The sequence below is a fragment of the Corvus moneduloides genome, chromosome Z (assembly GCF_009650955.1).
Source record: "Corvus moneduloides isolate bCorMon1 chromosome Z, bCorMon1.pri, whole genome shotgun sequence".
Lineage (NCBI taxonomy): Eukaryota > Metazoa > Chordata > Aves > Passeriformes > Corvidae > Corvus > Corvus moneduloides.
The window spans coordinates 9,599,464-9,613,130 of NC_045511.1; the positions used below are offsets into that span (position 1 = coordinate 9,599,464).

General features: G+C 41.3%; 1 protein-coding gene across 1 annotated transcript in view; it reads left to right on the forward strand.

The window, feature by feature from the left end:
* Window positions 1-1,511: 1,511 nt before the first annotated feature.
* Window positions 1,512-13,667, forward strand: part of HCN1 (hyperpolarization activated cyclic nucleotide gated potassium channel 1) — a 207,241-nt gene continuing 195,085 nt past the window's right edge. Inside the window, exon 1 of the mRNA XM_032096554.1 lies at window positions 1,512-2,014. Within this exon, the coding sequence (XP_031952445.1) occupies window positions 1,641-2,014 (374 nt within the window). The 5' untranslated portion in view covers window positions 1,512-1,640. The remainder of the gene's footprint in view (window positions 2,015-13,667) is intronic.

Sequence of the window (13,667 nt, forward strand, 5' to 3'; positions counted from 1 at the left end):
GAGTCAAGCTTGCAAGGCTTTACTAATTCTTTCCTACTCTACTTTTAATGTGCAAAATGAAAAATGTGTTGAGAATGTGTGAAAAACAAACCTATGTCAAACCTATTCTAAATGGAAGGCCAGGACCTACATTTATATGCTGTAATATCTGTTTTTGCAGGCAGACATTATGCTAAAGCTCCTGTACTAATATCTGCAGATATTGGTTCTCCATCATTCTGTAACCCAGACAAACTCACAGCTTTTGGGGCAAGTATCAGCATCTTTCATTTTTCGAAACAGACCAAGGCCTTCCTCCTTGCTCATGGTTTGTAAACAGTTTCTTACCATTTGCTCTCTCAGCTCCTACCTTACCCCACAGCTCCCCAAATACAATTTGCAATCATTAGGACAATGCATGTAGAGATACTGAAGGCAATATATACCCTATTTCCTTTGAGTGTACGTAGAGTACTGGGAGCTGGAAATACCTACCCTTTCCTTTCTGTCCAACAGCTTTTTCTCTGCCTCCTGGAGGCTTCTAAACTGTAATTTATGTACTTAAATGTCAAGTGGAGCAAACTAAATGTGGACTACAGTTTCCTACTGACATACAAACAAAGGCCGAATCACCTCTTGGCATACGCGAAAAGGTTGACTAGGCACTCGGGTGCACCTGCCATTTTACGCCTTTCAGGAAGAACAGGCACGTGCCCGTGGCAGCACAGCCCTCCTGATGGGAATTGCATCCCCTCGTGGTCCAGCCGTGCCCCCAGCATCTCACCTGTCGTGTGCCCTACGCTCATGCGCTCGGCCCTGTTTTCAGTCCGCTCAAGCTAAGGGACAAGGGAGAGCCGCTTGGCGGGACTGTCTTAACGGGACCGGTGTGCTTCGTGTGTGAAAAGGAATGCCACTGAACAGCCGGCCTTCCCTGCTCACTCACACTCCACCGATCGTCCCCTCTGTCGGACAAACACTGCACTATGAGCGGGATGAAGCCAAAACGCCTCCGCGACTTCCAGTGCCGCCCCTCGACCCCACGGCCAGGCAGACCCCCGCCTCTTGCTCTCTCCCAATCCGCCTGCTCCATGAGGAGCAACAGAAGCTTCCCAAGGGACCGCCGAGCCCGTGGGAACGCCCCACTTCATCACTCCCAGCCACTGTCTCTCGCTCGGGCTGTACAGGCACCCTACCACCCCACGCCTTGCCCCTTGCTTCGCCCAGGGTGAAACATCCACCCACGCGTGTTCCTGTGCTCCTGTGGAGACGCGGGCAGGGCGCCCCGGAGCCCCTCTCCGCTGCCCCCGTCTCCGCTGGCCCCGGCTCCTCCCTCCCTCCCTCCGCCGCTCCCCGCCCGGGCGCGCGGCCCCTCAAGGACTCCGGGCGCTCAAAGTCAGGCGGAGCGGGGCCGCCGGCAGGGGGCGGGCGAGGGGCGGCGGTGCCCGCCCTGCGCGGAGCGCGCTCCGAGCCGGCGGCGCTGCTGGTGCCGGGCGGCGCGGCGGCGCGGAGCTCTGCCCAGCCCAGCCCAGCCCAGGGCGGCACAGCCCAGCCCAGCCCAGCCCAGCCCAGGCCGGCACAGCCCAGCCGCGCCGCTGAAGGGCACCGGTGGCGGCGAGGCTTCCCCGCGCTCTCCCGCGGCTGGCGTGCGCCCGCCCCGCAGCATGGAGGCTGGAAAGCTCAGCTCCTCCGCCGGCAGCCGGGACGATGGCAGCGCTAACTCCTTCCCAGCTAAGCCGGCGGCCTCGGCGGAGAAAGCCCAGAGCAGCCCCGGCAGCGGCGGCGTGAAGGAGCATGGCAACTCGGTGTGCTTCAAAGTGGACGGCGGCGGGGGCGAGGAGCCCGTGGTGGGCTTCGAGGATGCCGAGGGACCCCGGCGGCAGTACGGCTTCATGCAGCGGCAGTTCACCTCCATGCTGCAGCCGGGGGTCAACAAATTCTCCCTCCGCATGTTCGGCAGCCAGAAGGCGGTGGAGAAGGAGCAGGAAAGGGTTAAAACTGCGGGGTTCTGGATCATCCACCCCTACAGCGACTTCAGGTGAGCGCGGGGCTCGCGGCGGGCGAGAGAGGGGTGGCCCCGCCGCCTCGCACCTCGCCCGGCTCAAACTTCGGCGGGCGCCGGACCGGGCGGCGGGGCCGGGGCCGGGGCTGCCGGGGCTCGGCCCGGCGCTCTCCAGCGTGCTGCACCCGGGACGGCCCCGCAGGCCCCGCGCCGGCCGGGGCACCGCCCGCAGCCCCCGAGGTAGGATGCTGAGCTTATGGCTCTCCATCCCCCCGTCCCGGTCTGTCTGCGCCGCGGGGCCGCGGGCCGTCGGGCACGACTCTGCCCCGGGGGGATGAGAGCTCGCCCGCCCGCGGGGTTACACAGCTGCACCAGCATCAATAAAATCCCGGTGTCGGCGCACGTGTGCCCTTCCCTGAGCACCCGGTGTAAACACTTGTTCCAGGGGTTGCGAGAAGGAAGCGTGTCTGTCAGAGTTACAGTAAAATAAGTTTATCCAGGTGATGTGTGGGAAACTATGTTTTCATAGGGAGACAGGTAAATGTGATGGCAAATTAGCATTGCTTTCACAGTAAGCTGCATGGATGCAGGATTAGAATATTCATACAGCAAGCAAGCAGTGCAAATAAATGCCCTAGAAGTTATATTTCCCTTTAAAATTACATTTAAAGTGTAAGATTATTTCACTTGATTATTTACGCCAGCTGGCTGTTTGCCTTTATAAATGTAACACTTTCTATGATATTTTCTGAGGAACTATTGATGCCGTTAAGTGTATTTAATCAACAGCTTTAATTGAACAACCTGCGTCTATACAATAAGTGAATTGCAGTGGAGACTGTGTTTAAAAAAAAGAAAATCCAGAATTTTCAATAGTTACATGGATCTTCTAAGAAAAAACTGGGTTAAACAGAACATTCTTTCAGTAGGAACAGGAGGAAATACTTCCAAAGTCCAAGTTTCTGCGGGACTGTTTGGAGTGAGGTGTTTCACAATGAGCTGTGCTAGCACCTTGCAGTTAAGCCTGAGAGCAGTACAGCTGCAGGAGTGGAGGAGCACGGCAGCACTCAGTTATGACTTGAAATCATTCTTCAAATCCCTGCTTGTTTTCCTGGTTCCCTGAAGGCAATAAACTGCTCTCCTTCTTCTCCTGGACCTTTTCCCCCCTTGCATGTCAGCACAGCTGCATTAGCGGGTGCATTAAGTGGGGAGAGAGCCAAGCACCCACTCCCTTTCTACCAGCTAGAGAGGGATGCAGCAGGTCACATCTGGTGCTGTGGTACCATGCATAGGGTATTAGGGGGGTCTGATAGCCTCTTCCTTACCCATGTGTGTGCATGTGTGTGTATGAACTTCATTCACGTGAGGATTCTGTTGAAATGAATGAGGTTATTCTTGTGAATAATTTTCCTTGTTCTCTTGTAAGCTTGGTTTCTGAGTGAGGTGCACACCCAAACAATTTTTTGGGCAATAGGAGCTCATTTGTCATATTTTGCAGCATGTAACTTTTTAAGCTGTTCTGTGAAATAGGTGATAAGCATGTACATTCTGTTTCATTACAGAAGTATCTTCTAATTCGGTCCTAATTCTTCGAGTGGGAAGGTTTAGAGATCATAGCATATGTTTCCCTAGTTTTTGCAACAGGAGTAAACAACAATGCATCCTTTTCAGGCCTGTTGTCTGCATATTCTTAAATTAACTGGTATTTTCTGGTGCTTTTTAAAAAGTTTTTATTTTATTAGAGTGCTTGGTTTTTGAATAAAGTTCTTAGTCTTTCATTAGTATTGGGATGGTGTGGCCTGCTCCAGACCCAATTTTTTAGCCAATAGGACTGTTTCAATGAAAAATATGAGATGTGTGTGTTGTTTTTCCCGAAATAATTGCAGCTGTATAGTGGTACAACTCTTCTTGGGTGGCAGTGCGAAATGTGTGAAGAAATTGTACTATACAGTATATTCACCTTCTTATTTGGGAATTACGACAGAGCTTTTAAGCCCCATCTAACAGTGTCTCTGTACCAGAATAAATGCATATGTAAGGATGGAGTTGCCTTGGTTTTTTTTTGCGTGTTATTTGTAACAATGTAATGCTTGTGTGTAGACAAGCCTTAAAACATCCAAAGAGACACGGGTATTCCCAAGCTACTGTGTTGATGTTTCTACCATCAGGGGAAAGAACTAAATTTTCTACCTAAATAACAAGAAAAAAGTAGAAAGCTGAGTATTTTATGGTATTCAAATGAGAAGATGTATAGTGCATTTGTAGATGCAGCTCTTATTAGGGTATTTGTGGCATGTATGAAAATAGAAATCCCAGTGAACTTTAAATACAGGCACACTTAAGAAAATACTGGATTAACCATGTAAAATGTGGGAAATTCTGGTATAAGCTCCTGCGGACTCTTTTTTTTTCCCTAGTTCTGCATGTTTGTATGCATTTCCTGGGATAGTTTGATGTATTTGGTTGTATTTCTTGATCTCATTCTCATTTTTATTTGTAAAACAGTATATTTATCTACACCAAGTGGTATTTTGTTTTGGTGTTTGGAGGAGTGGGCAGCATCCCGGTGCCCTCCTGCCCCTTGTTTTAGTATGAACAGAGTGTGGAAGCTGTGTCTCTAAACTCGGTGCTCTGTGAATTAATTAGTTACTTGCAGCCTTGTGGGGCTTGGTCTTTAGTTTTATGGCTCTCCATCCTGCTTGTGTTTCAGGGAAGAATTGTCTCTTCATCGGGCAAATACACCCTTGGAGGATTAAATTCAATAAGTATTACATAATTTTTCCACAAGGGGACCATTTTAATCCTGGTTGTCTTTTCCCAGTCTTCTGAGGTTAATGTGCAATTTGGAAGCTGTTACATAAACTGAGCACCTAATGCACATCAAACCCAGCACAAGGCCTCTGTTTGTCTCTTTGCAGCTGTGATTACTGTATCTCTAAAGTTGGACAAGAATTCTGTGTAATAGCATGAGTCACAAAAATGAGTTAATCAGTCAGAGTTTACTTAAGTCCTGTGTGCATTCTGTGAGATACTGAGTCCCTCTGGCTGTCCCTTCTCCCATGTGGAGGAATGAGCCTGCTGGAGAGCATCACTGGTCCAGCCCTATGGCCTTGCAGCCACTGGATGAGAGCAGGACAAAGCCAATAGGAGATGGGAGCAACTGCCCATGGTTCTGCCGCTGCCACACGCATTTCATTTATTTCGTAGATTTGTGGTGGACATGGGCTTTGGGTGACTTTTATATGTCATGGCCTTCTGCTATTAATGGAAATGTACGTGGATGGTTTTTAGATGATTAATTACTTCATGTCCTTTGTCATGTCAGGAGTTTCTTTAATGTTCAGAGGGCTTGCTTGCATGTGCCTGGGCTGCTTGTCCAGCCCTGTAGCATGTCCTTCCCGCCCTCCCTGTCTGTGGCCCCACAGAGAAACCCACGCTGTCAAGGAAATCTTGGGTTTATTACCACATTGGATGGGGCATGTAGTCAGCAATCTATAAAGAAAACAGAGTTACTGCCAGAGTGGCATCTTTTGACCAGAAATAGCAATGCATGAGACAGACTGAATGGAAATAATACGTGTATGCGTAAATGTAGCCTTCACACTCTGATGGTTACAGTCAGCTTCATGTTTGGGAACAGCCTTTCTTTGGAAGTGAGGACAAAAATTTTAACTGGCTTCAAGATGAAGTGAAGTAAGACTGTAATGTGGTGTTGTCTGTCAGAGAAGCAGGTAAACAGGTGCAGTGCAGGCAGTGCTGAAGGGTTTTTTTTTCTCTGTGTAGATGAATACAAAGTATAAACTAATTGGAAACAATAGGGAAAAAAATTATTGACATTTTGTCTCTGTGGGTAACTTCTCATTTATCCAAGAAACTCAAAACCTTATTTTAATGATAAGAGTAAAGTAAAATCAGAATTATTTCTAAAACTTGAACAGAAAATTTAAGAGCATAGTGAATAGTAAAGGTTTTCTGGATTTTTTTTTAGCTTGTGTGCTGTTCCAGTTTCTAAACCTTTTTTTTTTTAAACATTTAAGGCATCATGTGAATGTTTGAGGTTTATCCTATAAATCTTTATAAATCATTGAAGGCCCTATTGGTAATACCTTGCAAGTAATTTAATGCCAGGTTTCAACAAGTTTTAATCAGGATAAAGACAATATTTGCATTTGTATGTCTGGGTAGTTACAGAAGAATTTTCATCTGTCTCTATTCAAAGCCATTTTATTATATTGTGCAGTTTTATGCAACCCGTCCATGTTGCCATACACATGTACAGCTTCAATTTTCAAGTGTGTGCCAAACTGTAAGTCAAAATTGCCATGGTTTAGTGTGACTCATGGCCTTTGTTAATGATCCTTTTTTTAAAACATTTGAACTTATATTTGCGTTATGAATCAATTTGCTTTTTAATTTTCACCTATCTTTTTAACCTGTCTTTGATCACGAGCATGATAGACTGTGCATGTTATATGTGCAGCTTGAAATCACATTTCTAGAATTCATGCATGCGTTGGTTCAAAACCTGTTCTTTGGGACCAGTCTTCACTCTGCGTGTTATACCTATCTTAAGTTGTATCTTAAGAAGCTTAGGGTAAGCACTTTGTCCTTCTCTTTTGTCACGTTTTTAATATCTCTCTTGAAGCTAATGAGATTTATGTTTTTGTGAGCTGTTACATACTTTGGTTTATATAGAGCAGTAGAGTTGGAAGGTAGTGCTATATGCAATGAAGACAGAATGTATTGTATCAGACTTAAATGTAAATGATAGAGGTATATGTCTTCAAAACGAAAGACATAAATCATGTTGGTCTGTACTAAATAGTTGAGATACAAATTAGTGTGGGCTTTAATGGATACATTATATCACTGGTAGTGCTGGAATATGAAATGGCCACAGTTTTGTATTCTCATGGTAGTAATTTCTTGTTGCTCAGTATTTGTCATGAGACTCTATTGCAGAATTGATACTTCTGAATTCACTAATAAACTGATTATCATGTCACTATGTTCAGTCCTTGCATGTGGCTAAACATAGAGAACCATTTAGTATTAAAAAGATTATTAATCTTGTGCTTGATTTTTTATTTGCTGCTTTCCAACAATTTTTGCCCTTTACTTCTGTAAATGCCCTAAAAAAATAAAATGACAGAATTGTAGCATTAATCTAAATAATGCAATTATAATATTTGAAAATTCTCTCTGACATCAAGTTATATATTAAGCTTCATAATAGTTCCCCAGGTAAAATGCAAGTCTCATAAAGGCAAGCTGAAGAGAAATACAGTAATGGTCCTCAAATGCATAAATGGATGTTACAAAGTGGAAGGAAATTACATAGAAATAATGGAGTGGAATTGTAGCAACAAATATCTAAACTAGACATTTAGGATGCAGGACCAAAAATAAGCAACAAAATGTTCTATTGGAAATATTCTGATGTGAAATATAGGCCAGAAATGCATTAGGTTGTTTTTCATCTCCAGTTCCTATTATTTTTCATACTGAATAATGTCTCATCATTGGTTAGCACAGATTCATTTGTTATGAAATCTAGTTGACTAAAGCTAGCTACTGACATTTCTTTTTGCACCACTTGTAAGCAGGGATGTGTGAGAGAAAATGGAGATAGAGAGGTGCATTTTGTGCTTTTGGACTCATGAGGGCCATGTACTCTTGTCTTCTTTGAGATTTTCTTCAAGAGCTACTAAGGCAAGGCAGTGGAGTCCATCTAAGGTTGGTGCAGCAGCCACTCGCCTTCCAGACCTCTAGGGCATGTGGGAAGCCGTATGCCCTTGTTTGTTCAAGCAAAGTGATTAATTTTATTAATAAGACATCCTTCTGTCTCTAGATATATAGAATACTAATGCATAGTTTGAGCTCACTTACATGTTGAACATTTTCCAGTTTTCATTATGTTCATTCTAGTTCTGGAATAAGTCTATTCACTGCATTTTCTTTCACATTTTTGTCATGTTACTTTAACATTGAATAAAGTTTAGAGGAGAGAAAGAGCTGAACAAGTGTAACTCAAATAGTTCCTCAATTCTCTGAGTTACTTTTAATTTAACTTGGGACATTTCAACGATCACTTGCAGCACCTATGAATAAGTACAAAAGTACTTTTTTTTTCCTGCAAGATGCTTAATTTTGCCATGTTTACCTTTTACATGATCTAAATAAAGGCAAATATTTTTGTCATGATTTTGAGAAATGTTTAAAAAGAAACCACAACAAAATAAAATAAACCCCAAATGTTACAGAATTCCTGTGAGTAATTCCATAACATGTAAGTCAAAGATGATATTTTGGGGACGTTACATGTGAATCTTTAAAATTTAACCTGGATCAGTCAACATTGTGAGACTTCCTCTTCAGTTTTCTGATGTTTTTGTTTTGACAGCAATGAGAAAAAGTGCTTGATAAGTATGACCTATGTCCATACATCGTATGTACACTTACCAAAAATTGGATCTCATAAGATCATCGTGGTGCTTGGGCCTGTGGGGAAAAGGTACTGATTCTGGTATTCCAGTTGATTGTTTTAGCATGGCTACACATTGCAAAATGTGTTCTGGGACTGTATTTGTTAGCTCACCAAAATAAGCAATGCTTATAATTGAGTCAATAAAAGTTTTTTCTTCATCTTAGGTTTCTCAGACTTGGGTACATGAAGGGAACTGTGAATTGGAATACTGTATAAAAACATCAACTAATACATAAAGGTCTAGATTTACGATTTGATTGGGGGTTTGGTGACTACAACAGCTGAATGAAAGATGCATAGGATTTGATAAGTTGCTTAGGCTTTCTTGTGTGTGTATGTGTGTAGTTTATATAATGCAGCTAAAATTTGAGTGGCTCAGTTTCTGATCATTCAGCCTGGAGTAGCAGAAATAGAGATGTATGAATTTAGAGGTCACCTAAAAAGTATGAGTCCTTAGTACTGCATTTCTGCCTACCTATCTAAGATCTGTGGCACTGTAATATTTAATTAAACTTTGTCAGCTTTTTTGAGAGGTTCAATTTGAAGGTATAAGAAGGCAAAAACCTATTTTTAGGGACGAGTGTAGAATATGAAAAATTGAAAAGAAATGTACTTAATTTGATCATAAGTAAGAGGTATCCATTCTCACTTTTGCTTTCACTCAACAGCATGCCTGAGAACTGTTTTCTATGTCAATATCCATTTTCTTTTTGGGAGAGGAAACTTTTAACCTACTTTGCAACATTAAATTTTTAACCTGACAGTACAGTTCTCGTTAATTGCTTGAAAGTCCTTTAGCTGTCTATTTCCTGATTCTTTCCCAAAGGCATGATTTAATTTTAAAAATCATAGTGTATTCAGCTCTAATTATTGGAGAGCTTGTTCTAGACACATAGTAAGGTATGTTAATGACCAAAAAGTGTATCAGCTGGAGTCAATGTCAGTACTACCTCAAGGACACTGTCATTTAGCTTCTATAAAATCCCTGTTAATATCTTTTAATCTGATGATAGTGAGATTCAGGTGACCTGCGTGGTATTTTTCAATAATCTTATTGCCTTCTAGTGCAATGCAACTGGAATAAGTCTGGAATAAACTTATGTTCAGAAAATGTTCATTTAATTACAAAAGAGCTGCATACTGTTTCCATTACATATTTGAAAAAACCCCAAACTAACCCCAAAGCCATTTTCATTTTTGCCAGTGAAGTTCCCAAAACTGAAGTTACATTACATAGATGAGAGTAGGATATCTTGATTGTCTTCTATGTTGTTTATGTGTATATATTTTCTAATTTACCATGTCATTTAATAAATAATTTGCTACACTATTGGAATTTAGTGTGCTACTACTCTTAAGTTTCTATCTCTACGAATGTAATATTTATTAAAAATCTTATTAAGATATTTCATTTTCAGCTGAAAAAGCATGGTTTGTTTTATGCTCACAGTCAAAGCTATGTTGGTTTTTGGGGGGGGGGGGGTGGGGCGTATTTTTTTTGAGTGTTTTGGTTTTTTTTAAATTGCTTTAAAATAGCCAGTATACATAAAAATTGTTTTTAATGCTGGGAGGGTGGTTTAAGTAATATTACTCTTTTTCATCCAATTCTCAGTCTGAAAATCACTGAATCTTATATTTGCACAAAAGCTCCACTATATAAAGAGCCCCACAGAAATAGATTGTGCCCTCATGATACCAAATCTTCTGATTCTGTATATGTTGTACTCTGGTTGCCTCCAGGTATTTTTCCTCTTATATCAGTAGACTAAGGTGTGGAAATATTGATGTTTCTTTAGCCGTTTCTGTTGTCTCTTACAGTAATTTATCAGATCCTCCAAGAAGCACCTCTCTTCATGGCATGACTGCAGCAGTGACAGCAGGGTGCTGATACAATCTGACCTTAATGCAAATATGTGGATTGCAGTAAATTTAGAGTAATATGACATGAGACCTCCATAATAAATGATTGCTCTATCTTTTTCTGGGGAAAAGCTGTGGAAAATACACAGAACTTTTGTAGGATACATAGGAGTAAAATTTATGCAGGTCTACCCAGGAGATGAAATAAAAGCATGGCTACAAAACCATAGAAATGCAATTAAGCTTTTACATGGCTGGTGAGAGGTTTTCCATCAGGCTCTTGAATGATTTCTGTCTAGCTGTTCATTCCAGGAGGACTTATAATTTCTGTCTGGTAGAGAAATTGCTGTGAAACCAGTAGCAGGTACTACTACCCCCTAAACATCTTATGGCAATAGACACTTGCAAGCTTCTGGGATCCCCAAACACATCCTGGGCTACAGGATCCCTGGGATGGCTGCATATGGGCTTGTTTGCACTTGATTTTTCAGTGAAGGTAACAGCCAGGCTTGTCTGTCACTCTGGTTCACCTTGTCTTTAGTGCCAGACAAGCCCAGTAGTAACACCAAGAATTGCTTTTCCAGTTTGGGATTAGTCTGGTAGATTTAAACTTGGAAACAAAACAAAAGTAGCAAAATAAATCAAGAATATACATCAAATGTCAGTTGTTAATTGGGCACTTTTTCATATACCCACTTTACCAAGTGTTCTTATGAGCTGTTTTTCAGAGCTGTGTGCCCAGTGTTCATGGAAACTGTTATCTAGGTGACTGCCTGAGTACTGAATCCTGCTTTTTGTTTTATTTGTAGCATTTCTTGTGGTCTAATTTTCAGGTAGTGAAATCATGCTATAGGCAACTTGCATTCAAAAGTTTGTAGGAGCACTGGGATGTAGTCCCTGGAGAGTATTTGGAAGCAACTTCCTTTTTTCCCCTCATTCTGTCTTCTTCCTCCTACATCTCTTTCTGAATATATAATGCATTCCTTTAAATAAATGGAAAAGATGAAATTTTTTTTGTTGGTTTTTTTTCAATTGTTTGTTCTGCTGTGTAGTTTTCCATTCTTAGTCTGTTAGCTAGAAGATACTGAGCTGTTTGTTTAAACTAGCAGGGAGAAGTTAGTTTAGGTATTCTTCATAATCTCTAGCAGGGAGAAGTTAGTTTAGGTATTCTTCATAATCTCTTGCAGTTTTCAAAATTCTTTGTAGTAATTAAAAAAAAAAAAAATTGTGTGTATATTTTCCATTTCCCTTGACTTGGACAGGTTAGCAGCTTTCTGTTGAGAACTGCAGCGTGATGAAGTTGAACATACTGTTACCATACATTGCTACACAGACACTTTGCCGAAATTGTCCCTTCAGCTTGTATATTGCCAGCATGGGAATTCAAGTGTTGCATACATCTACCACATTAAAGATATAATTATCAGAAGCACGGTTTTGTAATGCAAAGGGAGTGTGGTACCAAGAGTAAGCACTGCCAGATGGTAGGCAATCTATCAGAGTGTTTAAAAAGGGTCAGAATTGAAAATGTCTGAAATCTGATGGCTTATTAAGCAGTAGACGTTGAATGTGTGGGAAAAGTGAGAGATGAGTAACCTAACCATGAGGTGCCCACATGACCAAACAGACTTTTAATTGCATGCATTCTGTCAGTATTATATGAAATACTTGTTTTTGCTAAATTAAATGTGGTTTTGAAATTTGGAACAGAATATTAAATCCAGTGATATACTGCTGGGTGTTGAAAAGTTCAGCAGGATTTGAACATGTTCTTACTGTTTATTTTTTGAAGTAGTGAATTTATTATGATGGTTCATGTCTCTGTAATGGAAGAAGAAGCCCAAAAACAATTTCAAGGTTTTTGTGCTGAAAATAATTAAATCCAGTATGTAATAATTTTATTATTTCATATAAGTATTAATTAGGTAGATACGAACTAAGTACAACATAAATTGTGACTGAATCCAATTAAATGTCTCTGGTTTTACATTGCTATTTAAAGGCACTAACCATGAGTTTAAAATTTCTTGCTTCACTTCAAACTGTTCCCTATTCTTGTTTCCTGAAGTTAGAGTTTTCTATAGTGTGCCCTTATGTTGTGCTCTATTGTTCACATGCACACTAATTTTCTTCTGTCAAGAGATGATTCTCATTGAGACAGGTCTGAGGAATACTCTGTCAATATTATACAATCAGGCAGTGTTATTCTGCAATTTCCACCCCATCCCCCTCATTCCCCAGGACTGTATGAGCACTGCTCGATGTGACTACGGTTGTTTCTGTAATTTCTAAGCTGCAGCCAACTTTTACATTCTACACAGGCTAGACCAAATTTATCTTCCTGTGGAAGGGATGGGAGAGCTGCAGTGAACTTCCACTCCCACACTTGTTCCTCATAGCACGACAGAGTTCAGACTTGCTTCAGGGAAGGAGAACTAGCTTTGTAGCCTGGGAGTGCAGGTACCATGAGTCTGCCTAAAATGGTGGCAGATGTTCCTGCTGGGACTACTGACTCGTGATTCCGTGAAGTGTCACTGAATAGCAGTTTCTCTGTGTTGAATGTGCACGCTGATTTTGTGCCACTGGCAAAATGAGCAAATGGAATATGATATTTAACTTGGTTTCCTGTTTCCAGTGCAAATTTTTCCATTTCTGGAACGGCTTTGAAAGTGTCAGTTTTACCCAGTGCTCCACACAGTGTGCAAATCTATAGGATGTTAGATGAAGATCCGAGATGGAAGTCAGGAGCCCATCTGTCTTTGGATTTCAGGACCTAGATACTTGTAAGCATCTGGACTTTGTGCCTGAACATCTTTCAGAATTCCAGTCATAAGGAGCCCAAAATGATAAACCTGATTTTTAAAAAATGTTGTCCATGGGTGCTGTGCTTTTTGCAGAATAAGTGTGTCAGAATAATGTGAAAATGTTTCAGCTTCCATTTTTGTTGTGTTATATATTTTGATTTGCAATTTACAGATGAATGTATATTGTAAGATTATGACGAAAAGCTCTGTTAATAATTTTTCACTCTTAATTTCTTGCTGTTCTCCACCAATAAATTATTAATATCTATTTGGCAGTTCTAATTATTACACATCTTTAGTTTAAACACATTTGATTAGTTCATAACTCACTGTCCTCCAAAAAAATGAAACACAAATATTTGGCTAAATTAGATTTTGTCTTTCTGAGGAATATTGGCTTGTGGCTCAAACCTCTTATGAGATCGTCAAAGTAAAATGTTTTCATTTGCTGAAAGCCAGAAACCTATTTATTATATTTAGACAACTGCATTTTGAGTAAATACGGATGGAAGATAAAGATGGACATCTGGTGTTTTAT